The sequence below is a fragment of the Limanda limanda genome, chromosome 7, assembly GCF_963576545.1.
Source record: "Limanda limanda chromosome 7, fLimLim1.1, whole genome shotgun sequence".
Classification (NCBI taxonomy): domain Eukaryota; kingdom Metazoa; phylum Chordata; class Actinopteri; order Pleuronectiformes; family Pleuronectidae; genus Limanda; species Limanda limanda.
Window position 1 is genome coordinate 30,506,362 of NC_083642.1, and position 27,981 is coordinate 30,534,342.

At 39.3% G+C, this 27,981-nt stretch overlaps 1 protein-coding gene across 1 annotated transcript in view; it reads left to right on the forward strand.

The window, feature by feature from the left end:
• The window catches only part of rtel1 (regulator of telomere elongation helicase 1), a 30,235-nt gene extending 2,317 nt beyond the window's left edge, over positions 1–27,918 (forward strand). The window contains exons 3-33 of the mRNA XM_061073947.1: positions 1,910–2,003; positions 2,293–2,374; positions 2,628–2,688; positions 3,426–3,501; positions 4,551–4,635; positions 6,153–6,218; positions 6,732–6,888; positions 7,035–7,073; positions 7,202–7,277; positions 7,766–7,863; positions 8,554–8,609; positions 9,272–9,343; positions 9,449–9,530; positions 9,764–9,896; positions 10,719–10,832; positions 11,000–11,040; positions 11,195–11,280; positions 11,388–11,465; positions 13,134–13,211; positions 15,800–15,946; positions 16,048–16,163; positions 16,680–16,803; positions 18,216–18,381; positions 18,473–18,630; positions 20,494–20,589; positions 21,429–21,639; positions 23,377–23,514; positions 23,936–24,067; positions 24,471–24,659; positions 24,768–24,889; positions 25,339–27,918. Of these exons, the coding sequence (XP_060929930.1) occupies positions 1,910–2,003; positions 2,293–2,374; positions 2,628–2,688; positions 3,426–3,501; positions 4,551–4,635; positions 6,153–6,218; positions 6,732–6,888; positions 7,035–7,073; positions 7,202–7,277; positions 7,766–7,863; positions 8,554–8,609; positions 9,272–9,343; positions 9,449–9,530; positions 9,764–9,896; positions 10,719–10,832; positions 11,000–11,040; positions 11,195–11,280; positions 11,388–11,465; positions 13,134–13,211; positions 15,800–15,946; positions 16,048–16,163; positions 16,680–16,803; positions 18,216–18,381; positions 18,473–18,630; positions 20,494–20,589; positions 21,429–21,639; positions 23,377–23,514; positions 23,936–24,067; positions 24,471–24,659; positions 24,768–24,847 (3,131 nt within the window). The 3' untranslated portion in view covers positions 24,848–24,889; positions 25,339–27,918. The remainder of the gene's footprint in view (positions 1–1,909; positions 2,004–2,292; positions 2,375–2,627; positions 2,689–3,425; positions 3,502–4,550; positions 4,636–6,152; positions 6,219–6,731; positions 6,889–7,034; positions 7,074–7,201; positions 7,278–7,765; positions 7,864–8,553; positions 8,610–9,271; positions 9,344–9,448; positions 9,531–9,763; positions 9,897–10,718; positions 10,833–10,999; positions 11,041–11,194; positions 11,281–11,387; positions 11,466–13,133; positions 13,212–15,799; positions 15,947–16,047; positions 16,164–16,679; positions 16,804–18,215; positions 18,382–18,472; positions 18,631–20,493; positions 20,590–21,428; positions 21,640–23,376; positions 23,515–23,935; positions 24,068–24,470; positions 24,660–24,767; positions 24,890–25,338) is intronic.
• The last annotated feature ends 63 nt before the right edge of the window (positions 27,919–27,981 follow it).

Sequence of the window (27,981 nt, forward strand, 5' to 3'; positions counted from 1 at the left end):
CACAGTCATGGCACATGAAAATAGGTCCATAGGTTTGTATTGACTAGTAATTGCAAACATTTCCACCACAGTGTGTCCTCAGAGTCAGTGCAGACAGTGTGTGTTAAACTAAAGCTCATTAGACGACTTCATGTGATTCAGTGAAACCTTTCATCTCTCGTCCAAAGGCTTCTTCAGTTCTGCAGGTCTTGTTAGTAAAGAACAGATTCATATCTCATGGTCCCGAGTTATTTATCTTGTTCCCACGCGTTATTATGTCCTGGTCACGTAATATTCTTTTCCCAAATGTCACCTTACAAATTCACAACTTTATTTGACCAGCTGTCCTTCCTGCATTTATCAGCTGTGTTTCCAGTATAACAGTTTGATCCTTGTTGTTAAATATGAGGCTCTGCTGCCAGTTCACTTTTCCATGTCTGTGATTGGTCATATGTAGTAAACCCTGTCTCTTTTATGTGAACGCACTCAGATCTTGATGAGGAAAACCTGGGTTTCACCCGTTTCACCAGGAATTTCTATTTTACTACCACTGGTGGCTGAGCTCGGTTTTAGTTCTGACGGGTGTAGAAAAGATGAGGAGTAGAGGTGAGTCCAGTTGGTCCCTTTGACCGTTTATTGCAGAAAGGTGGATTACAAGTTGGTGGAAATAAACTTAAAGATATTAAACTAAAGAGTCGTTCGTAGGGCACAGTTCTCCTGGCAAACGTCACAGCACACGGTCAAAAATCTGTTGCCTTCCTCAGCCACACCCAGATGCTCTGGCTGCTGGCTCCTTATGCCTTTTCCCCTTGGGCTCCACCTTCAGCCTCTCAGGTCCCTCAGGTGTCATCTAGGTGGGGGTAAAACACCTACGGACATAGTGTCACTCATTCATTCTTACATACACACACATGCACCTACTAATAAAGAAAGATAGCATAAGAGTCAACATAAAGGTTAATTTGGCTCCTACACTCGGATTTTGGAAAGATATCATGGGTATGTTGAACTCGCCTCGTAGTCAAGATCCCAGGACATTCCAGGATCTATTTCTTAACCAAGCTTTGGTTTACCTGGAGGTGTGCTCAGGATGATTGTCTTGCTGGACAGTCCAATGATGACTAAGGTTCTAATTCTCAATTGAATGCAGAAGAACCTCCCCAGTGACCCAGCTTTATGCTTGACAGCAAGGATGGTATATTCTTCTGGCCATAAGCCTGGCCTTTGTCACGACATACATACCGCTGGTCTGTGTGTCCAAACAGTCCCAGTTTAGTTTCATCAGTCCATAAAACTGTCTCTCAAAATTCTGCAGTACTATCCAAATTTCTCCTGGCATATTCATGTCGACCTTTGATTTTCCTCTAGATCAAGAGTGGTGAGGGTAATTGATGAAATGGTGGTCTTTTTCCCACAGATATGTGTTATGCAGGTTTGCAGCTGTGCCATAAGTTTTAAACTCCCTTATAATGCTCCCAATGGTATCTCTTGGAATGTTAAATCTTTGGGAAATCTCCTTTAACCCAATGCCCTTCAAGTGCAATGAAATCATTTCCAAGCTTCCCACCCTAAGCATTGTTATAGAGTTCCCAAATGCTTAATTGTGCTTTAACTCAGCTTAAGTCCATACAAACTAGCAGAATGTTTTAAAAACAGCTCAGCCCTATCTGCAAAGACTATGAGTTACAGTTTTTGGCTGGTAAACATACGTTCTCGAAAGGATTCTGAATTCTGAATCCATCTCTCACTCTATAAACGAAGCTCTTAATATCACCATGTCAACCAAACAACTGATTTCAGATGAGTTGATTCCACGACCTCTGATGTCTGTGGTCAACAGTTTTCTGTAGATGTGTACATTTGGCATTTAAACTATTGATTCATGTAACTCTGAAACAAAGCGTATAATTAATATGTCATTATGTCCCAGCCTACTACACTGATGTCCCAAAGATCATTTACGCATCCAGGACACATTCTCAGCTGGCACAGGTCATGAATGAGTTAAAGAACACTTCATACAGGTAAACTGTTTTACCAGTCATAACAAGATGGAAGAAATGTTCTTTTCTTTACATAGCATGTGTTTTTCATGTCATTTTAGTATTTCCATTTAAACAATGAAAATCAGGATCCCACTATGATTTGGAAGTTTTACATGTATATAACCAGTCAACCTTTAAAATGTTTGACATTGATTTAAAGGCTTTAATGTGGCCTATTCTCTGTGCAGTATATTTTTCTGATTCTGGTGCATCACAGACAAGCTGAGCTCTCAGTATGTATATCACTGTACCCATTTGTCTATTTTAGGCCAAAGGTGTGCGTGCTGGGGTCAAGAGAGCAGCTATGTATCAACCAGGAAGTGATGCGTCAAGAGAGCAACCATGTTAAGGTAATTTACACCTCTGCTTTGTTCTTGTTGCCACGTCAGATGAACTGTCTTAAAGATTCAGACATAAAGTCTATTTTATATTTAGAACTAATTTTTTAAATTGTGACTGTTTGCTCTGTATGAATGTCCTGATTCCACAGTCTGTACTGTGTTAGCATGTGCTGCTACTTAAGACGCAGAAGATAAGACACAACAATTGGTGCAAACTGAACCAGTCTTCACAGTTTTAATACAATTTGTATGATTCTTTCAGGTCCATATGTGCAGAGGAAAAGTCTCCACCAGATCATGTGTCTACTACAATAATGTTGATGGTAATGGTTTCACACTTATAAGAGCTTTAAACACTCGATGTCTGTGAGGTCTGAAATGGAAGCTCTAAAGCTGCTTTAGGACAGCTACTGAACTGGGATTGAGAGTAATTTAGAGCCTTTCAGCTGAGTTTCTCATGCCAGTCCCCTAATAACAACTCTGCAGAATGTGCAAATGATCTGATGTGAGAACACAGCAGGAGATCCTCCGCAGGATTCACTGCGAGTGGACAGACTAACATGGGACAGACGCAAAAATGAAAAAACAAAAAGAGAAATCACTCATTGTCATACACATAGAAGACACTGACGAAAATGTCAAGAGAGCTTTTGATGATCAGAGCTGGTGTGGATGTGCTGAAAACAAAAACATGTGATATCTGCAGCAGAATTTATACTTTGCATCACCACTCACCTGAACACATTGAAACATTTCTGTGTTGTTGTGAACGCGTCTGAGCAAAGAAGCTCCTGCTGCATTGTTCATGTGTGAAAGGATAACCTGTGAGAAAGTCTGCGGACATCCTCCGGAGGTCATGTCTAAAAGCAGACTGTATCGAACAAACTGACAGTCACAAATATTATTATTTATCAAAATGTATTATGGAAAATCTGACCTGTCTAAATGTTTATCAGGCTATATGCAATATGTGTGAAGAGCATCTAGTCATGATATAGCACCTGTTATTAAATGCTGCTTGTGACCCTGTGCACATTATATGTATGTTTTTCTTCTTTAGAGAAGAGCACTGACAAAGACTTGGCGAACTCTATCCTTGATGTGGAAGACTTGGTCAAATATGGCAACAAACAGAGGTGAGATTTATCTACTCGTGTTCACTGACTTATAGGTTTCCCCAGCAAATTTGTCAGCTCTTTTACACCAAATATTAAAAAGTGTTTCATATCCTGATAGTCTCCAGATCAGATTTTAACCTGATTAATATCGGGTTTAAAATTTAAGAGGGTGATCTTTCAGTTTGAGAGCATGACTTATTGATTTCATCTAGTGCTGTCATACGATAACAATATTTAATCGCGATTTATCGCATTTATGTCATAGTTAACTCAAAATTAATCGCAATTAATCGCAAATTTTTATCTATTCTAAATATCCCTTCATTTATTTTTTTTCCATACTTTTTTTTATTGAAAAACAACATTGCCAAACAGGGCGGTACAAAATAAAATTATAAAGTGCACATTTCAGGTAAACAAGGACTCAGCCTACGTATAGTGCAGTTAAACCATGGCTTAATTTTTTTCAAGTTTGCTGTGAACATAGCAGTCAGGCCTCTTATTTCAGAAACAATGAACCGTAACAGTTAGGTTACCAATAAAAGGTAAGCCTACTACTTCTTTGCTTTCAGCCAGCTACTCAAACAGACAAGCAACAAAATAACAAACAAACAAAATACACAGGCAAGTGTCGGCCTACTTTGAAATAAATTAAACACAGAACTTTGTAGGGCTATTTGAGTCCTCCCCATATTTGTGGAAAATGTATGAAATAAGAAGTACCCTATTTTGAAATAAATAAAAACATATAGCTGCAGCCTAATAGCTTAAAAATATATATTTTAGTTGGCGAAATATTAAAACATAAAGCGAGAGCAGGTCAGACTGGAGGCGAACACAGATACTGAAGCTCTTTTTTTTGGGGGGGGGGGGGGGGTCTTTGATTTTGTTTTTTGTCGACGTCCTCTGGAGTGCCTGTCAGAAAACGGCTTTAGTTTTCCATCCATGTAAATACTACTGTTACTGCCTTAGGAATGATATTTTGGTGTAATGTCCTTGCGCTGCAGCTTTGTTGTATTGCTTCAGGGATAATAAGTCCTTTTTCTTTTGCTCTTTTTTTCCCCCAGGGCCTGTCCTTACTATCTTTCACGTACCTTAAAGCAGCAAGCAGATATCATTTTTATGCCTTACAATTACCTGCTGGATCCAAAGGTGAGCTGCCTTGAGAAATCGCAAATATATTTGTACAACCCCAACTCAAAAAAAGGTTGGGACGGTATGGAAAATGCAATTAAAAAAAAAAGACAGCAATGATTTCTTAATTTAATATGACTTGTATTTTATTGCAGACAGTATGAACATAAGATATTTTATGTTTTGTCTGGTCAACTTCATTTTATTTGTAAATATACATCCATTCCTGCCATGCAACACATTCCCAAAAGGTTGGGACGGGGGCAATTTAGGGCAGGTTATCAGGTCGAATGATTAAAAAAAGGATTGTCATTTGAAATAGGTGATGTCAACAGGTGATTGTAATCATGACTTGGTACAAAAGCAGCATCCAGGAAAGGCCCAGTCCTTTAGGAGCAAAGATGGGCCGGGGATCCCTCGGACGACACTGCATCAAGAACCGTCATTTATCTATAAGCAATATATCCACATGTGCTCAGGATTACTTTGGCAAACCTTAGTCAAGCACTACAATACGTAGTTACATCCACAAATGCCAGTTAAAACTTTACTGTGTCAAAAGAAAGCCTTATGTTTACCTATCCAGAAGCGCTGTTGACTTCTCTGGACTCGAAGGGATCTGGGATGGACCATAGCACAGTGGAAACGTGTACTGTGGTCAGACGAGTCAGTATTTTAGGTATTTTTTGGAAGAAGTGGACGCTGTGTACTCCAGACCAAAGATGAAAAGGACAATCCAGACTTTTACCAGCAAGAAGCCCAAAAGCCAGGGTCTGTCATGGTATGGGGTTGTGTCAGTGCCCTTGTTAAAGGCTACTTACACTTCTGTGATGGCACCATTAATACCGAAGGGTACATAGAGATTTTGGAGCAGTATCTGCTCCCTTCAAGATGACATCTTTTCCAGGGACGTCCATGCATATTTCAACAAGACAATGAAAACCACATTGTGCACACATTACAAAGGCATGGCTGCGGAAGAAGAGGGTGGGGTGCTGGTCTGGCCTGCGTGCAGACCAGCAGACTTGGCTACAATAGAGAATATTTGGCGCATTTTGAAACTCAATCGGAGACCCCGTACTGTTGCACACCTTAAGACTTGTTTGCAGGAAGAAAGGGACAATATGACCCCTGGAACATTTCATCACTCCCTTAACATCTTTAAAGTGTGGTGAAAAGGAATGGCAACATTGCAAAGCGTTTATTCTGAAAAAACAATACAATTCATGAGGTCAAACATCAGGGTCATGGAGATGCTCAAACCACAGCTTGTATTTGCTACAAGTTCCTGGCTGTAGAATGAATCTCCTCATATATCTCCCGTCACCACTGCGATCAGATCTCACCTCCTATACAAATTAATTTGTACATCATTTCTGTTCACAAAGACCAAATTATGTTTCGAGCTGGTCAGACTATACAGATTGGTTAGCAAAGTCTTTGGTGACAGAAAAGTGCATTAACATAGACTTTAATTTGGTAATTGATCCCTTATAATGAATGTGATCATTCTCTCCTCTCCCTTTGTTCCACAGAGCCGTAGAGCCCACAATATTGAGCTGAAAGGAGCTGTGGTCATTTTTGATGAAGCTCATAATGTGGTAAGAGCTTATTTACTCTGTGATTAATTAACACTTCACTCAATTGTATTTGAGCACCAGTAGTGAGTGATTGATTGATTGATTATAGGCCATGACACAGCCTCCCTGATCTCTCTCTAAAAACTATCACTGAATTATGATGCACTTGCGGAAATACTTATTGTGAGGAATGAAAAAGGGGGTTTGGAGCGAAAAGTTGAAAGGCCACATATATGCTTGGAGAAGTTACAATATATGTGATGCTTCCATAAACAGAAACGGTAATTCAAACTTTTTAAACAAGCAGTTGACTGAGGGTGCACATTTGCATCTTTGTCAAAGGCTTCACCAGCAATGTTGATGGTTCAGTGCACCAACCAGAGAGAACATGACAACAAACTGAAATAATCCAGTAACATAGTGTTAAATCTGAGCCCATGTGGGAGAAATGATTAATAAGCATAGAGACAGATATGACCGCGGGTTCTCATGGGGGGCAGAGGTTCCACCACATGATGTGTGTGTTTTCTCTAGGAGAAAACATGCGAAGAGTCCACGTCATTTGACCTGAGTCCCTATGATGTAGCCTCTGCCATTAATGCTGTGGACAGGCTGCTGGTGGAGCAGGCTAAAGAAGCCAGCCACACAGATGCTGTCACTGAAAACTTCAATGTAGAATCCCTCAACTCAGGTTAGAATGCTTATTTATCTCAACCATTGACGTCATACTTAAAAATTGGCATTTATGATATTTGATTGACAAAAGGCTTTAAAAATATTTGAATTATTATTATTATTTCATTATTAATCAGCTGGTTATAAATATTTTTCTTTCAGGTTTAAAAGTAGATTTGGCCACCGTTGCTAAAATCAAACGTAAGTATTCTTTAAGGTATAAAGAAGATACACAACCCTTGTTTTGGTGCTTACCAAAATTATCTCATGAACTAAGTTTGACTGCACGTTAATCCTCTGCTCTGTGGGGTTTCTGTCTAATCTGACAGAGATTCTATTGGATCTGGAAGCTGCCATTGATTCCTATGATGTTCCAAGTGACAAAGGCATCACTAAACCTGGAATGTGAGTCAAAATGTGGTAGTAGATACTGAACAGATTGCAACATTTTTAATTGATCAGTCCTTTCTGGCTCCTGCTGTAATCTACCAGTCAGATTACCATAACATCTATATCATCCATATCATTATATCATTCTGATGAATCACATGAAAGTCATATGAAAAAGATTGATTGTCTTATTTACCTCAGTAAATATGAATGAAACAGTATTTTATTAAATACAGCTCTGCCCTCACAGCGTAGCCTGCCTTCTACTTTGTACTTATAAGAAACATAAAGTTGTGGATTATGATGTTAAATAAGGACATACAATGCATTAGTAGAGGCTCTATTTTTACATTTCTTGACCAAAAGAAGTTTGATATTATATAGTGTAAAAATAAAGGAATAAGAAGGACATTTTAAAGTGGTTCGAAACAATATAATCCATTGCAACAACACTCCAGTGGATATCTGCCCTTTGACCTGCCACCTCTCCTTCTCTGTCTCAGTTTCATCTATGAGCTGTTAGAGAGAGCTCACCTGACCTACAGCAGCAAGACAGCCGTCCAGGAAGCTCTGGAGCAGATCAGTGGATACTTAGCTGGGCGTCAGTTTGGATTAATTTCTACTTATTGCTTACAATATGACATGTCACTTGATTTAGGATCTGTTACATTTTTTTTCTGTCTACCAAGAGATGTATCTTTCACCTATGGAGTCTGTTTTCCACTCATACCTGCCTATAAACAGGAACTGGATGTAAACCAATATCTGTAATATGCTTTGGTGCCATACTCATGTTGTAAACTGTATTCAGGCATCAACCCCAGAGAATATTGGCCCACTTGGGTCCAGACTTTCTCTGGAGGATACCTTTCACATGTGAACAACACAGCAGGAGATTCTCTGCTCAGACGTGTTCACCACAACGCACAAGTATTCGGAGAGTTAAGGTGTTAACTAGTTTCATTTTTGTTTCTGTCGCATGTTAGAAATGTTATCAACACCCACTCGCTCATGGTGAATCATGCAGAGGATCTCCTGCAGTGTACTCTCATCGGATCATTCTGACATAATCTGGAATTTTTACTTGGAGGCTAGCCAGAGAAACTCTGCAGAAAGCCCAGATCCTCTCTCTCGGACATTTATGTATGGAGTATGTCCTGAGATTCTCAGGAGTTCAGTGCATGCCTGAAAGCAGTTTATGGCTGTATCACACAGATTATGTTTAAAAAAAATACAATTGCGCAGTAGTTGATATTATTAATAGATGAAATCTCATCATGCTTCTCTTCAGAGACAGGAATATTCATGAACACCAATGGACTGCAGAAGCTGGCTGATATCATACAGGTATGCTACATAATGAAGGTAAAGGAATCGTATGTTTGTGGAACACATTTATCCTCTTTTTACATTAAGGGAGATATCAGATGGAGATCAGACTCTTGTTTTAGGCAATGAGGGGGAGGTGGAGGGGGAAACTGTCCAAAGTTGAAAACTACTCCTATCACCTCAAAAGTTCATTGATTTTAATTCAGTTTTTACCCATACAAAGCCCTGTGCTTTATCTAGTAAACAACACTATAGCATTATACCTATAGTATACCGTATATATCATAATAACAACCAGTCTGAAAGCGCTTAAACACAAAATATACTGTTTCTGGACTGTGTCCTCTCCTGGTTCTGTTGGGGTTTCTTCCTGTTAAAATCTAGTGTTTCTCTCCACTGTCATTAAGAGTGCTCATTATGGGAACTGTGGATTTCTCTACAATTATAAGGTCTTCACTTAGGGTTAGGGTTAGGGTTAGGGTTAAATGTAAAGTGCATTAAGATCATTTATGTTGGGCTTTGGCACTGAACAAATGAAGTTGAATATAATTTAATTGTTTCTTTAAAGAATACTCTGGCATTTTCTGGAAAATGTAAATCAGCACATGATAAATGGCAAATCCCATTGTTGATCTGTTGCATACACAGCAGTACGTTTTCTTCCTGTCTTTTTCTTGTAGCTGGTGTTCTGTGGTGAGCCATCAGAAAAGGACAAACAGCAGCAAATGCAGTTGAACACCTCTCATTTTAAGGTGCGTATCCATTAGAACTCATAAGACAGGCAGGAAGTGATTGTGCATCTCCACACACTTATTTATGCAGTGCCTTCAGCTGTCATACTAATGTGTTTGTCTCAGGTTCATATTCACAGAGAGACCAGCTCTCACAAGAAAAACCAGAGCTCTGATGTGTGGGCGTCATCCTCATCAAAGAAACAAGGTAATGGTATGACCTTTATTCCTCAAATACAATCAGACACTAAACACTGTAGTTTTCTACAATACACCATCTTTAACTTGCTTTGAAATCACTCACGGCCATATTAAACCTTCTGTGTGGATATCTGAGCCATGAACCCTGCTGACCTTTTAGTTCAGGTTGTTTCAATGTCCTCCCTGTACTCTGAGCAAGCCTGGTTAAATTGTTATTTTGTGTTTCTTGGCACCTTGTAGGCAATATTCTGAGTTACTGGTGCTTCTCTCCTGGCTACAGCATGCAGGATCTGGTGAACCAAGGTGTTCGCTGCATCATTCTGACCAGTGGTACCCTCTCTCCTCTGTCCTCATTCACCTCTGAGATGAGGATGTAAGTTACCTCCTACTCATTGCTTCCCAAAGCTGGATTTATGCACAATTATGCAACCAACACAATAGACTGGAGCCCACAGTCAATAGCTACCTTAAAAAAGGGACTGCAAATCTAATTTAAAAACTCAACAAAGTGGATTTAGTGCTTATGTTGTGTAGTTTTCATCCCTGTACGCTCTGAGGATTGTGATGTCCTTCTGTCTGTCTCTCTGTCCATCCATCATTGTTCCAGCCAGACATAACTCAGGATAAAGTAGACATGAGCCTGATAAAGTGCAGACTTAAGACCGGCGCATGCTTCTGCGTTTTCAGGGGCCCGCAAGCACAAGAATATGGACCAAATAGAAGAGCGTTTGGCAGAAGAGATCCGAAAGTATGACCACTTGTATAACGGAAAATGTGGGACACATTTGTCCGCCAGAAAAAGGCTATGAGGAGTAGCAGTGGCGATGTAAATAAACAGTCGACGACGACTGCCAAACACAAAGAAGGCGTCTCTAGGGTCGTCTTCGACAAAAAATGTTACTCCGCCGAGTGATCTGGCGGTGAATTGCTTTGCAACACGTGCAACCCTTGGGGAACTATAAATTAAAACGAGTCGACAAAGCCGCAGACGCAGTTGCAGAAGCATGCGCCGGCCTTAAGCTGTTCTCAGCATGTACTGATTGCTACAAGACAAAGCAGAAATCATCAGGATTTATTATCCTGAATGTTAAACGTCAAAAATTTAAACACTTAACCTTAGTAATCAATCCTTTAGTTGTATTGGCAGCAGGAAAACCTTGATCTTGAGTCCAATCGGTTTTTGATGTTGCTGCAGAAAATTCCAAGTGTGTCTGGAGAACGGCCATGTGATTGAGCGGGACCAGATCTTTGTTAGCGTCATTGAACGAGGCCCAGATGGTGTGCAGTTGAGTTCAGCGTTTGACAGAAGGTTAGTGTTTCCTCCTACAGACAAGCTTCTACACTTTTAATCATAAATGCATACATAAAAAAGTTTCCAGAGTTAAATTAAAAACCTTCATATCTTATTATAGGATAATGATATTTCCTAACTATCCTACTGCAAATAAAGCTCCTAATGTTTGTCTCTGTGGGCAGGTTTGTTCCTGAAAACATGGCATCTTTAGGCAAAACTGTTGGTAAGATCAAACAATATTTGTTTTTATTCTCGCACATTTCTGAGGATGAGAATGTTTTTTGTTGAAAAAAGATATCATACATCAGATTATTAGACTTCATCCTTACTGTCATGATCGTCTCATGGATGTGTCTCTTGATGGGTTCTTTCCTCAGCCAACATGAGCCGTGTGGTTCCTCATGGTCTCTTGGTGTTCTTTCCCTCGTTCTCTTTAATGGACAAAACACTGGACTTCTGGAGAGTGAGTGGAAATATAGCAATAAGGAACCACAAGACTGTATGATACCTGAATTTTAAATTAACGTTATCATGTTAAAGGTGCTGCTACATTGTGTTTTCTCTCATCAGGATAACGGACATGCAGATCGTATTGAGAGCATAAAGCCTATGTTTGTTGAACCTAAAGGAAAGGGCATCTTTACTGAGGTATGTGTATCTTTTATTAGAAATCTATTTGCATGTCTCACAGTATTTCATGAGCTTTCATTGTGTGAACTGGTTAACTTCCTGATAGCAGTGTGATAATTGGATAACAACTTATAGCTTACAGGTTCAGTGTGTAAGATTTAGGTGAAAGGGATTAAATATAAAATAATGCTAGTGATGTTTTCACTTGTCTGTTTCATCTAGATTGTATGAATTGTTGTTTTCTTTACTGTAGAATGGGCCCTAAACTTAGGGAAGGGAAAGGTGAGGGGTATTCAGCCGCAACATGCAACTCTACAATTCAATGTCACTAAATACTACACACTGAACCTTTAAATCCATCCTCTGTTACTTGCCCTTTATCCACTCTTGATCCAGACGCTTTGTTAAAATCGTTCAACTATCACTGCCTTTCTATCCATAACCAAACTGCTCAATTTATAACCAGATTACTAAAAACAAGTCACTTCCTCTGAATAATTGATCTTTCCCTAGAGAGACAATGGAAGGTTAGTAAGACTGAGACAGGGCTTATCACAATCAAATCTCAGTGCGAATGAATGTAAGATTTATATATTTTTCTGACCTGATTTTATGAAATAACAATATCCCTTAAGTTCACTTGAAAATTCACAATTTAACTATCCATCCAATTCCTCTCCACAACCTGATGCTGAACTGCCAGAAACATTTCTGGTCCACTTTGTAAACAAGGAATAGAATCTTAGGTCCCAAATCCATCCTGAATATATCCTCTCCTTCAAACACTTTCAGTCTCAATGCTTGAGATGACCATCCTACATATAAACACTTCTTCCTGCATGCTAGATTCCATCCCCACCAAGCTGCTCAAAGACTATTCCCTACTGTTTTCCCTCGCTCTTTCCTTAAAGGGCCCATATTGTGTCAAATACATTTCTGGGCTTTTACTATCTGTAATTACTAGAAGGGGGTCAGATGTATCCTCAAAGTATGAAAACGGTCACTCCGTGGACTTTTTCACTCAGTCCATTCTTAGAAATATTACTCTTGTTTCGTACTTTCTCCTCCATATGGGAATCGTACTTGTCTCTCAGCCCCACCCAGCCGGTACCAGTCCAGGCTCCGAACCAACGACCCCCGCTCCCCGTCACCTCCACCTCCTCCTCCCCTCCACACCTAATTCGACACTAAGCAGACATGTTGCTGAGCTAGGAGCTTGTTATCTACCACAGGCTAACAACAACAAACAACACTGAAGAAACACTCCAGCGTGAAGGGATGCAATTGAACAAACACCTCAGATTCACTTCAGAAAGGTGTAAAATATGGGGCCTTTACGTTACTATGTATTAATCTTCAAACTGTGGTTCTGGAAAAAGTAATCTCTAATAATATCTTTTATGAAAATGTATAGTGTTACTGTTTTAAGTCTAGGTTTTTGGGGAATTCATACCCCATCGAACTCTATCCTCTTTTAAATCCCTTCCTAAAAGTATGTAGTATAGTACTATAAATTATTGACATTGGCTTTTATTTACCCTAGGAAAAATATTTTACTGTTATATTTTCTCATGTTTCATACTTTTAGTTTTATTGATTCTTCCTTTTAAAGCACTTTGTAACTTTGTTAAGTAAAGTTTTATATATAAAAGTTAACTATTATTTTGTATTAATCTCTGTTCGTAGACTATTGATGGATATTACAACAAAGTCCGTGATCCAGCATCCAAAGGGGGAAGCTTCTTTGCGGTGTGTCGAGGGAAGGTGAGGTTTTTCTGTGTCCATGATGTCTGTAAACAAGATTGACCATTTTAGATAAGAAGAGCATATTGCTATCAAATGTTGTATAGATATTTACCAGAGCGAATGGAGAAAAGGAAGAGCATGGATTTGTTATCTTAGAACAATGAGGTACAACTGTTACTGATCATTTTCACCAGTGCTTTACATTCACCACTGGTAGTATAGTTGTCACCAATAACAACCAATTAGGAAGTTACACGTATTCAGAAACAGAGGGAGCCTTCTGTCCATACTCTGCATTCGTTTTGTCCATATTTTTGCATGTCTTCTAAAAGCTTCTGGATTCTGAGATGAATTGGAGAAGTACCACGGTAAATGTGGGGTGTGGTGTATCAAACAGAATCAAAAAGCGAGACGACCACAGTACATGACAGGGTTCCCACGGTACCTGGAGACCATGGAAAACATGGAATTTATTTTTTCATTTTCCAGGTTTGGAAAAGTCATGGAAACTGAGCAAAAGTGAACACTTACATGGAAATTGAAACAGTTGTCCTTGAAAATTTTATTGGATGATGTGTAAAATAAATGAAACTATTGAGCACATAATTAGGATGAGTTTATAAAAACCCTTTACATGTGAACAGCTTTACTGAAATGATAGAAATGGATGATCCCATGTTGTAGAGCATGCTCTTAGAATCATATCTGGTATATTGGATGTTGGAATTTGATGCAGGCCACCTAGTGATATGGACTTTAAAAGTATAGTTTCGGATTGTTAGACTTCGGGAATAATAGCCGAGAAACGTTACTCGCGATCTCAATAGAAGGGTCAAATACATGCATTTCCCTGCCAACACGGGAGCCTTGACATCTACAGTGAAACTTCTTAAGCAAGTTTATCCTCAAATGTAATTAGCTGTGTTTTAACTGTGTGGTAAACCTGGGTTTATCAACCTTAGTTAGTAAGCAGTGCAATCTTGCTAACTAGCTTACACTAGAATTGTTGAGGTAATTTTTACCTTGCTTTTAAAATACTAGAACTATGTTTGATCCTCATATGTATTTCACTCATTGACTTTGCCTAAAACCGTGTTATTCACCACATTTAGGGGAGTTTGTTTTGAATTTGGATTCATTAATGATGGTTAGCAAGCACATGCAGTGCAATCTTGCTAGCCAACATTCAGCTTGCTAACTAACTAGCTAGTGTTGGCTAGCTTGCATTGCTTGCTAACTACCAATACATTTTCACATTAGGCTGTGACATTACTTCTATACTAGTTGACATGACCAGTCTAGTCTTGATCATTTTTGTAACATTCATTCTTATATCTACTTTTAGCTATTTTGTGATTTTTCGTTTTTTTCTTTAAAAAAGTCATACAAAAATGAGATACGAGAGGAGTGGAAGAGAAAACATATATCAATCCCAGTGTTCAATTGTTGTTAATCTACAGCTTGTTGCATTATTTCATGCATTGATATTATCAATAACACATAATCTCTAAGCATTTACAATGTAGACTTGACTGGCACATCTTTTAAATCAAGTAGCCTAACGCCAGGTTTACACCGGACGCTGATCTGAAACGCTAATCCCTAGCACGCCGCCGCTTGGCTGGTCACACCGGACACTCTTAACTCCGCGGCTGTCATCCTGCGATTCCTCTCCGTAATCATACATACAGCTGATATTTGTCATTAACTGCAACAGCGTCCCAGCATTTGTCCTTTTTAATGTTGTCTTTATACAACATGTGCTGAGGATCATACAGCTCACTGTACTACTTCTCCACTTCAATTATTAATTTAATGTCATCCATCTTCAAGAACTTCTCCGCTGTTTGCTCCGTTCAATGTCGGGTGTCGAGGGTAAATTACGTATTCTCCACCCAAGCCGATGTGGAGAGTATGTAGACCCCCCCCTCTCTCTTTTTATCTTTATGACTGCTTGTGTGGCTGTAGTGGGGGCAGAGGGGGACATTTAATAATGTGGTAAAATTGGTAAAATTAAAACTCCAGGACAACAGAAGGGGAATACAAACTATGGGATGCATATTTGATCATTTATATCATATAAAATATGTCATCAATATCGTTTAAAATCATTTTTCACTGTGTTTCCTGAGGCGATACGCTCGCGTCAAGCAAAAAATAGACTCAACGCCGAAACGATCGCTGCACGCCGCGAGGCAGCCTTGGCGCAGCGCGGCGCTTCAGCCTCCGGTGGGGCCGGCACTAAGGATTAACATGGGAGTGGATGGGAGCCAGCTGTTATTTAAGGCTTGGTGCTGCGCTTACACATCGCTTCAGCGTCCGGTGTAAACCCGGCGTTAGTAGTCAGGTGTCCAAGGGGGTTGTGTGTGTGAAGGGAGGGGGGCGCGGAAAGCTTCAGGGGCCTATAAATCATCACTTAATATGGTACCTGGAAAATCAGGAGGTAGCATGGAATTTTTTTTCAAGGCAAGCGTGGGAACCCTGCATGAGGAAGAAATTCCCAAAATCGCAGAAACCTTTTGAGAAGACACTTTGCGAGTTGGTACAAAACTAGAAGTTATGTAACTTCACCTAGTCACAGTTCTGTGAATGTATTCCTGTATCAGGCTAGCGAAGGTCTGGATTTTACAGACAACTTTGGTCGAGGTGTCATCATCACAGGCCTTCCCTTCCCTCCAAGGATGGATCCTCGAGTCATCTTGAAGATGCAGTACTTGGATGAGATGAGCAGGAAGAGAGCTCCTGGGCTAAAGGTGAGAGAAACTGCTCAGAATTTGACTGAAAATCCTCCATGACCATAGTTGTTGTTATATTTGTATGCATGTGTATATATAATGTGTGTGTGCTGGAACAGTACCTGTCTGGGCAGGAGTGGTACAGACAGCAGGCTTTCAGAGCTGTGAACCAGGCCGTGGGTAGAGTTATTCGCCATAAGGACGACTATGGAGCCATATTCCTGTGCGATCACAGGTCAGTCTTCAGTAACAAGTCATACTATTTACTAAGATACTGAGGTCCTTGTGCAAGATGTAATTAAGTAAAGTTAACTGGAATGTCTTTGGAAAAAAATGTAATCCTGAAGAAACCTCTAATTTATTTGTCTCCCACTGCAGAAGAAATAACTTTATAATTCCAACAGAAAGAAAAATCAATATTAGTAAAAAATTTCTAACATGCAAAAATATGTCTATGAAAATCAATACTGAAATGATAAACTGGTCAGTCTCAAGGAATACTGCTGTTGTGGAAAATGAATTGTAAATGTATGGAATAAGAAAAATTAAATAACGTTTGAGGGTGCAGAGCACACATGACACTATACCAACACTCTTCACAGGCTGATAGTGAGCTGAAGCTCATGTGTCTGTTAAGTGCCCCTTTAAATAATCTAAAAAACTTTTAACTTTGCTAACATCATTTAGACAGAATGGGTCAATTAAAAAAAAATCGAGGTGGTGAACTAAAATAATGTGACTTCTCCCACAGGTTTAAAAGCTCTGAAGCCCGAGCTCAGCTTCCATCATGGGTTAGGCCTTATGTGCGTCTGTACGATGGCTTTGGGAATGTGGTCCGTGACGTCTCTCAATTCTTCAGGGTTGCACAGAAAATGGTGAGTCCTGGCACAAAACTGATATGATCAGTGTAGTGAGGGAGAGGGTGAGGCAGGTGGACATTACAGAATACACTGTTGAGTTCAATTTCAAGTTTAACAGACATTAATTACAACTCCTGCACCCAGATAACTTTAGCCCAAAATATGATATATAGTATGTTTAGAAATAAACTTTGGTTTTTGGTCAAGAAACAAATACAGATATGGTGCACATTTATTTAGTTATCTTTAAATATTTTTTTGTTAATTTTGCGATTATTCAACTTATTAAAAAATATATTGCATGTCATTTGTGTACATCCCCTTTTCCATCCCGTACCAGCAGCACAGGATTAAAAAGCAGAGCCATACATTTAGAAGACATAGACTAGACCAGGGGTCGGTAACTGCAGTGGCTCCCAGTACAGTGTTATGCGAATGTTGCGCAAATTTTTCACGAACGGTGAACTATACGAATCAGTTTTTATATGATGAACCTGTACATTTTTTAAATCATCATAGTATCAGAGATCAGCGCAGCAGCTTCTTGATCAGAGCAGAAGCTGCAGTTGGTTTGTACCGAGCATCAGTTTCTGTGTCCTCCTCCAGTCTGACCTGCTCTCACTTTTTGTTTTAATATTTCGTCAACTAAAATATGCGTCACATCTAATCACTAATCTTGAGTTTCCGACCCTCGATCTCTGTAGGCTAACCATGGATAAATCCAAAAAAATAAATATTTGCAGCTATATGTTTAATTTATTTCAAAGTGGGTACTTACTTATTTTATACATTTCTCACAAATATGGGGAGGACTCAAATTGGAGACAAACTGTTGAAAGTCCGGACATCCTCCAGAGTTCATGTCTGAAAACGGCTTAAGAGTGACACTCTATTGACACATAATGCACCTTTGACATGATCAGCTCAAACTGAATTTTAATTGAGCAGATTTATTTTAATCTCTTTTATTTTTAATACTACAGTTTTAGTTAAGTTTCACTGAGGTTTCTCCCTGACAACACACCTTATTGCCTATGTGTATTTAATTGTCATAAGTAGCTAGCTACTACTCTCCAGAGGTAAGGAGAATTCCAGTAAAACTGGCCATCCCTGACAGACTATAATAGGTACAGTGGATTATATAATCAGCATAAAGTAATATGTCTTGTATTTGTGCAATTCTCCCATAAATGCATATGCAATGACAGAGACACTCACTAAAAATAACAAATGTATGACCCTGAGCTCCTGCATCTGATTGATACATTCAACATACTGCACGTGTGTTTGGCAGAATGCACTGAAGGGCAGGAACAAAAACCTCATTAAATCTGACCTGCCTGTGTGTTGACAATGAATTGTGGGAGTGGATTTCAGTTGATTTTAAGTTTAAATTGACTGCTCTTGGTTGTGTTTGACTTTACCAGAGGCCTGTAGTACAAAATAAGACTGCTGCAGGGAAATGTAGCACAGAGTGTCTATCAGACACTCAGTCCTCTGGCTTCACTTCCTGCGCACCCACCCAAAGCTCCCACACACAGAAGGCTAAGGAGTTGGACAGCCACCTTCCCAGCCTGAAGAGGAGGAGGCTCAGTGAGTATGACTCTAAAGGCAGGGTTCCCATGAGAAGCTAGTCCTTCATGTTTCCTTAGTTTTAACCTGTTGTCTGGTCTTTGTGTGTCAGATGAAAACACTGGAGCTAGTGGGATGGCCAAAATCTGTATTGAGTATGAGTGTGAGGTGCAGGAGAGTCAGAGGAGACCAGCCAACTTGTTGGACGCTCTGGAACGAGGTGACGTCCACGATGGAGAGGAAGCTGATGCTGCCGTGGGAGAGGAGAAGGTAGTGTGTGTACTGTGAGACACAGTGAACTGTCCTAAAAGTCAGTAGCAGTTCTCTACCTTAGACCCAGTTCTGGGGTCTCATTTATAAAAGAGTGCGTAGGATTCATACTAAAAGTGTACGTACGTACAAAAGCCGGAAATGGCGTTACCAAAAGATAATTCCGATTTATAAAACCGTGCGCACGCTCACTTGAACACAATGTTCGTTTTAAAAATCACAGTCCACCCGGAAACGTTCGTTCGTGGATCTGCCTCCAAATCCGCCCTCCACACGCCCACTTTCAACCATAAACGATCAATGCAAAGCACGGCGTGAATATTAAATGATGCTGCTCACTAATGAGTTTCCACTGTGAGTCCTGACGGAGTCACCGCATCAAGCGATGTGAAGAGGAAGTGAAACTTTCTGACACTGACATCGAGGTGTTTGTTAGTGAGGTGGAGGTGAAGAGAGCTTTATGGGACAGCAGTGATGTCACTAATAAAGAAAATACACTGATACTTTGCCGCTGCTGCTGCGAATAACACAATGTGTGAGATCAGAAATCACTGAACCCTCGTTTCCTCCTCGTCTTTCCATTCACATGCACACATCGAGCAGAACCCCGCTCCACTGTCACGGCAGTATTTATTTATTTAGAGCATCGGACCGATTCCCTCACATCAGTGGATCCTCACCTCCTCTGGGATATTATTTGGAAAGTTTCTTTCCAAAAAATAATAATTCATCACTAGTGGAAAGCTGGAATTACAAGTTTTAACATACCCAAGATGAATTGAGAATACAAATAAAGGATGCAAATTCTTTACATTGAAGCTTAATTGAATCTATTTAACTGTACTACTCCGAGTTTTGCTCTTGTGTGCAGTGTTTCACAGGCAACCTGCCTCAGTCCAATTCATCCCCACACAGTTTCATAATGATCAGAAATTTCTTTACACACATTAGATCACTAACTCTGTGTTTTATACCGTCGTTAAATTGAAGATGGGTGTGCAGCAGCGCCTCTCACACATCAGTGTCTGTGTTGACTGGTTTATCATCTTGAACCTTTTATAGCCTTTGACATCAAATCTTCTGCCTTGTCGTTTGTCTGGCGTGATGTGATAATACTCTGTTCTGTTTCAGTTAGTAATGCTGATACATGATAATGAACCAAGCATGTTTTTGTCTTCAGATAGTTATGCAAACCATATGTGCCTGAACATTGTGTAATAGGGCTGCACGATATTAGGAAAACTTGTTGAATATCGTGATGACAATATGACTTGCGATAAATAAACAGTCCCTAGCTACCGACGCAGAGACCCCGGACAGCTCCACAGTGCCTACATTTTATTGTTTATATTGTGACATATTTGTATTATTTTTTATTTATTGGTTTTTGCATTTCAGAAAATGTTTGAAAGCCATATGGCACTCAAATACATTCAATAGGTTCAGTGTGCAATTAATCCTACAGAAATGCTGAATGTATGTCTAAAGGGTAAACAGGTCAGGTGTATATTTTAAGACATGTCTTTTTTCTCTTTAGTACATTTACTTTTGCTATTGAATAAGGCAAAAGTGATTTATTTAAAAATCTGATTATTCAATGAATTAGTGGAATAATCTATAGAATGCTCAATTATTAATATAAATGATAGCTGCAGTCCTAACAAGCTATTAAGCAAAGGAGAGACCTGTGTGTACAATATCTTGTGGTAAATTTCTTGTTCAATTCAATTTGTGTGAGGTTTGCAGGTCAACACAGTTATTACTGATTTATGTCACTCTGAAACAACAATGGAAAAATACACTTATTTTAGATTTTATTTCCAAAGATTATACTTGTGTTCAAATGTACACTTTTTTTTTAAGGCAAACCATCTGTCCACCCTCTCTATTAAACATGACAAAAGGATGGAAGACGAAATGCGGGGAGGAAAACGTAAAATCAAATTGGTCCAAGAGCAGGTACATGTTAAGTTTAACAATACTATTTTTTCCACAGATCTGTTCAACCCACTGTGCTGCTGTGCAGTTAGACCATCAAGCCCAGTATAAATGTTTTGAGTATAAAGTAAGATTTTCTGACAAGTGAAAATCACAGCTGAATTGCCTCCTTCATAGACAGGGGGGTAAGGACGTTTACGAGCGTGTATGTGTGACAAATCTTTGAAGAGAGCAGAGGTAGAAGGTGGTGGCAGAAACAAATATTTTGTAATTCCATTTTGATTTAATCGGTAATTCGTAATTATTATGTGAAATATTTAATAATCTCTTCATTTGTTTTTACTATTTTTAAAGGCTGTCTAGTGATTAGGATAACTAATCATCCTCTGAAACCGTCCAACAAAATAATCCTGAGGATGTAGTGAACAAAACATTGTTCTTTATAATTCTTCCTTTAAATGTATCTGTTGAGTTGCCTGTCCGTATGTGGAGGTGTTACAAAAACTAGCCTGATGGTTTGGTGTGATGTGATGGTCTACACTTGGTGGGTGTTGCAGTCACACACATGCAGTCACTCTTTGTGTTAACTCTACACACTGTTAATTATGCATTTCACATCAATTCACTGGAAGGAGATTAAATTATTAGCATTTTTGTCCAATTAAATAAAGAATTATATTATTTTAAGTTGGTTTCAGTGTTTTACGCGACTATTAAATTTGCTTAAATTTTTTATTACTTTAGCCAATATTCTGTGATAAATCTGTATTTATGGGTGCTGTATCTTTAGATTTGTTTGTATCTGTGAAAGAAAAATCCAGTTGACCATCAAATTGTGTGTATTTTGTCCATCTGTTAAGAAAATCAGCGTGTCAGAGGATGTGTGTGGGGAAAGTAGAGCCAGCAGAGCTAAGACGTTTCTGGCAGAGATGAAGAAGTCACTGAGCCAGGTCAACTTCGATCGCATCGTGCAGGCGCTGCAGACCTACAAGAAGACAGACAACCTGGATGTCCTGCTCACTGAGACAGCTGTCTTAACTGAGGACACCAACACTCACGGTCTGCTCCGTGGTAAGTCCTCTGCTGTAATAAACAGCCAAGCGCCCTCTCTAACCCTAAACTTGTGGCTTAACTGAACTTCACATTGTGGTAAATTGCAAGACCAAATACCTGAAAATCACACGAGGAGGATCTCCTGCTGTGTGTACACAGCCTCTGGACTTTGTGCAGACTTTATACCAGGGGGCCAGAAGGAGTGAGTCCGGAGGCACTCACTTGGACATTTGGTTCACACATACAGCGAGAGGAGGACTTATGCTGTTCAGTGCCCGTCTAAAGGCTGTCTTACAGAAACCCATGAGCAAAATCAGGTTTACCAACAAGGCAGGTGACTTCCACAGGGGCCTTAAGTTCCTGTGTACACTGTCAGTTATTTCACATAATTGATTAATTAATCTAAGATGCATTACCTAAATTCCCTGTCTGGAGGAGTCTGGGTCAAAATCGTTTTTTTAAGAACTTAATCATTGTTACTTTAATTTGTAAATTATCATCACATTGTACAAATTCAACCGTACAGATATGCTTGCTGGCATGCTGCCGGTTGTACTGGTGAAATTATTAGTTTTAAGCAGTGGTGTATAAAGTACTTGGAAGCCATACTTGAGTAAAAGTACAGATATCTTACCTGAAAGTGACTTCGGTAATAGTAAAAGTCACCCGTCAGAAAATTACTTGAGTAAAAGTCTTAAAGTAGCTCATATTAAATGTACTTAAGTATCAAAAGTATCTGGTGTTGAAATGTACTTAAGTATCAAAAGTACAAGTACCAAAATTAAAAATACAAAGTGCTTTTTATAGTAGGCCTGTACAGACACAAAACAACCCAAAATGTTTCTCCTCAAGATGTATTTCAACTGACTGAAAAATTATAACAACAATGTGCATATAATGTATACAATGTATAATTTTACAAATTTGGAACCCTAAATGCTGAGGTTCAAATAGTAATGGACTAGTGCATCTGAACTTCTAGGGACAACAAAGAATCAACTATAAACAAGTGCCTCTTGTGTCTGCCTAAGAACATTAATAAACCACAGTATAACCACTAAAACATCTGTAAATATCACTAAACATGGACCTTTCATCAGTAGCAAGAGTGATACACAATGCTCCTTATGATAACTCAGCAAAGGAGAACAAGTTCTAGGCACACAAAATAAGATAGTTTTTTATCTTTTGTTAGCATGCACTTTGCTAGTAGAGAGAAGAAAAACTCACTCGACACAGTCTAGTTTTGCTGCCAAATTTCAAACAGATTAATAAAGACTGAACTGAACCGAGCTCCTGCAGGAGCACCTGGATAATTCTAAAGGGAATAAATGGATGGGGATGTGCACCCGTTGATTAAGTGCCTGCCCACACACATCGCTACTACCCATTGGATGGTTTAGGGAGGTCCTCGGATTGGCCCTTGGCGGAGTGCCGAGAAGAAGATTAAACTGGACTCTCTAGAGGAAATCAAATTTTTAACAAGGTTTCTGATGGTGAACCTGTGTAGAGATCATCACTGGTACAGCCTGCTCGACCCCGGTCGACCAAGAGAGCCCGACCAGCCTCTGGACGCTTTAAAAATCCATGAATCAGATTTTCACTACACTTAGAAGTTAACTTAGACTGTTTGACATATTACACGTTTGATTAAACCAAAATATAAAATGAAGCATAGTAATGGTGATATGCACAATACATCGTACTCAACCTTTTTCGTCACCAGTTGATTCTGACGGAGCCTCTGTGTTGCAGGCTTCTACCAGTTTGTTCGGCCACATCACAAGAAGACGTTCAATGAGAGGTGTGTGGAGCTGACAGGGCAGGGCTGCGGATACAAACCGGACCACTCACTGTCAAAGGATGAGAAGAAGGTGCTGATACTGCAGAGTGGTACGGATCACTCAACCCACCTCTGTCCTCTGCATGTGTGTCTGATAGCATTGAACATAACTGGCAAGCTCAAACACAATCATTAAAGAATTCTTTCAGTTCATGTGTTAATTCTGTCAGGTTCAGAAATTTGTGTCAGATCAAGTGATTCAGGTTGTTTTATGTTAGAAAATGTCCTGATCTCACTTTAGTGGTAGAAGTTGTATCAAAAAACGAATTACTATTTGTTAGAATAGTTATAGTTTATATGTAAGTCCTCCTTCCAGCTCCTGTATTTTTATTATAAATAATCGTTTTTTCTGTTCTCCAAAGTTACAACTACTAATAAGTTTTTCTGCTTTATCATTCTTAATCATTATAGTCAGAACAGCTTTGTTTCATTGCATATGGTGGAGAGCTCATCTGTCTTATTTTCTACCAGCCACAGGCCGTGAGCCTGCTGCGAGTCTAACCTCTTCCAGTGGGACGTCTACCTGCAGGCAGCTTAATACAGAGCAGCTCAACAAAGGGGGACATCACTTAAACCAGCAAGGATTAAGAGAACCTGCGACTGGTAGGACATCCGTTAACCTCTGATGCTGTGTACACTTTATGGATTCTTTGATCTTTTCACTCTCCATCTGACATGAAAAAGATTCAGCAATAAAAAATTAGATATATAAAATCTTAAATATTAAGCGGTTTTCAGACATGACTTCCGGAGGAAGTTCGGAGTGTTGTTTCATCAGCTCCTCTGGACTTTCTGCCGACTTAAAACTAGGGGCAGGACAGAGAAAGTTTGCAGAGACTCCAGAAGCTCTCACTCTGGAAATTAGCTTTTTACACCTGCAGCCCCTTCGGAGAAAGTCCGTAGGATCTACAGAATTCTGTGCATATCTAAAATCAGCTTAAATCTGCAGAATGAATTTGTCACTATGCATTAGATAAACTCAAGCCCACTTTCCTGTGTTCATCAGCTTGTACTCCAAAGAAAGACGTCCATGCTGCTTTTCTGGCTGATGTGAAAAAAGCCCTGGGAGCAGAGAAATCAGCTGAGCTCTTTAAGACCATTAACAGCTACAAGAAGACAGACAACTATGAGCAGTTGGTGACCACATTGGTGAGCTTATTTACAGAGAGAGACGAGGACTTCAACCTTCTAGTCCGTAAGTTCTGCCAAGTGACTTCATACATTGACTGTCAATCATTTTATATGTTTGATCCAGCAGTTCTCACTGCTCATTTCCCAATTTTTTCATTTTTTCTTCATTAAGGATTTGGCATTTTTATTCGCACCCACCATAGGAAGCAGTACAAAGAGATGGTGGATGCTTTGAAAGGTCAGCCAGTGTGAAATGCTGATGCGCTGCTTTGAATGAAGACCTGCAAAGACAAGGTATATCACAGAACCACTGACCATCGTATACTTTGAGAAACCACAGAGGGGTTGATAACCAGCTTCATAGAACTGGTTATTAGAATGTTCAATGTTATATGAGGCCGGATAATTAAAAGATATCCTGGGTGCATGGGTGCGTGTCCATCTTTGTCTGTGTGTGTGTATGTCTGTCTGTGTGTCCATGTGCATGTGTCCATATACATGTCTGTCCATGCGTGTGCGTCTGTGTTGGTGTAGGAAGGTGTCACCCAGTGCCAGTGTGTCCTTGTGTTGCTCTATACTACAGAGGAACAAGCTATATTGGTGTATAATAGATAGACGCAAAGTTCTTATTAGTAGTAGACGCTGCTGGTTTAGGTCTCCTCTTTAGGTCCCATGCTATCATTGACATTTTCAACATTGTGAAAAAAACACACACACATGCAGATATTTCTGTTTTCTTACAGCTTTCAAGTCCCTCACACTCAACAAAACCGTACTATTAGCTGTTGTTTATAGAACAATACTGTCTGTTTCATGTAGCCTTTTAATTTGTTGCTTTTTGTCTCAGCTTGTCACCTCCTTTGAGAACTGGAGACATTTTGTCCTCAGGCATCCACAAAGCTGTTAGTGATATATTTCTTCTGGCAAACTGGACTCTGTTTTGGGGAAGTAACTCATCTGAAAAGTGCATCTGGATGTGTTGTGGTTGGGAAGTCCTCTGTACATCACAGACTGAGCAGATGAACCAGATTTACTTTTGGAATCAGCATCGACAAGTGGCGTCTGTAACTCCTGACGACGCTCGACAGCAGTCCAATGATCCTGCATTCTTCTCCATCTGCCCAACAACGAAGAGGAGTAGATCACTCATTTAAAAGGTGTTTTGAAACATGGGCTGTAAAGGTTTATGATTTAATTGCAAGTCAAGCAGACTGTCTGCTAACACTAGGTCTTACAATAATGTAATTAAAAGTGAACTTGTAATATGTGGTGGCAATTTCTGTGAATCAAGCACAAATTCAAACACTGGACTCATAGTACAATCACCTGCATGGCATGTACAACTGAGCAAAGAACAGAGGGGATTTCTGTGTCTTTATACCCACAGGTCCTCTCCCATAGGGTATGTAAAGGTATTTATTACCCTCCTGGTTTCTTATCAGGGTGGGACACTTCTCTTTGGAAGACCCCTGTTGTGGGACCCCAACCATATACAATTAGGCCATAAGATTAAAGCCTTTTAGCACCAATTGTAAATCTGAAGAGGCCTTTAAGATTAACAATCTGGTCAACCTTCCACACACCTCTACTCATGCTGTTCATACACAAATTACAGAATTTCCATGACAATATTAAAAATTTAAAATATTTTAAATCAATTGAATTGAATGTATGAATTTATTCATGGCTCTGGTTTCTTTAGCCTGCATTATGCTACCTACTGGTTGGTTGATGTTGGGTCAGACTTCAGACAGTCATGTGTCATGTTAACATAAGCTTTTATCATTCAATTATTAGAAAAAACTGATTTCATTTGATACAATTACTACAATATGTTTTTAAAATCCGTGTCACTTTCTAAATTAGTTCATACAAATCCAATGAACCCCTCCACTGTAATGTTGCTATGGTGAAGTATCAACCAGAAATCAATGGTGGGTTCATGTGGTGTTGGAATAATCGGAAACATTTGTTTCCCTCTCCACCTCAAGCCAGAAAAATTCGGAAGAGTTTTCGAGCTGCTAACGTCATCACTTTTGAACCAATTAACATAATTTAACATTGCCTCTAAATAGTAGCTTCTAATATCAACTTTTTAAATGATACTTTTGTCCCTTTCGAACTGTACGTCCATCTCTCATAAGAGCCCAATACAGATGTTTTAATGATCACATTTAAAAAGAAAAAAAGGTGTAACATCTTTTTTCAACAGCAAATCTAAATATCAGATACATATGCAAAAACGCAAAAAATCAAAAGTGAGAGTACATTTAATTAAAAACAAATTATAAATACAATTAAAATGTAAAGCAAATTTAATTAGTCTTTCCATCTAGGGGCTAATTGAGTGATACTTCAGTTATTTGTACTCTATGATTTGGGTGCTGCTTTTGACACAGCCGACCATTGCATTCTATTGGATAGGCTGAGGAAATGGGTGGGATTAACTAGTACTGCAATGAATTGGATCAAATCCTATCCATCAGACACAAAAGTCTGTGTGCAGTTAACAATCATATGTCTTCACTTGCTGACTTCAAGTATAGGATATCACAAGGGTCAATTTTGGCACCGAATAGGTAATACTATCCGGGGACATTGTTGAGCAGTATGTAACTAAACCTGTGCAAATGTGTTTTTTTAACTGGGGAATATTATTAGAATTCAGTATTTACATGTTTTAATTTCATCATGCCTGGATTACTGCATCAGTCTTTTTTACTTACCCTTGCTGGTGAATCTGTAAATCTCCTTCAGACAGTTCAGAACCCAGCTGCCAGGTTCTTAACCAGAGGAAACCGGTTGGAACTCATCACTCGGGTTTTTGCCTCTTTACACTGGCTTCCACTACATTTTGGAACAGGGTTTAGAATAGGGTTATTAATGGTCAGTCTTCACATAATTGTGAATCTTTTATCCCAATTCAACCCTGCTCGCTCTTTTAGATCCTCTGTCAGGCCTTTAATCTGTGGTCAGTTGAAGATTGAGGGGGACAGACTAGAGCTTTAGAAATATGACAGTTCTGAGGCTCTGTTCTTCTTCTTGTTTCGGTTTATTGGCGGGTGGCAACCAACATCATGTGCATTACTGCCATCTACTGTGTCTTATGAGTGTTTCTTCGTTGAGACTGGAGCACTGCCTGAGTAAATACAGCAGGCTGAGTGAGTTTCCTTTAAATCAAAGCTTAACTTTCTTTTATCATATTGCACCCCTCATTGCAACCTCATTCTAGTTTTTATTACTGTAATGGCATGACATTTTTGTGTTTTGTAATTTTGAAATTTATTGTTATGTTGAGTGTGTTTTTACTTGTTTTCTTTATTTTTGAAGCTATTTGTAACTTTATGGAGAAGTGCTTTATAAATAAAACTGTTATTATCATCATC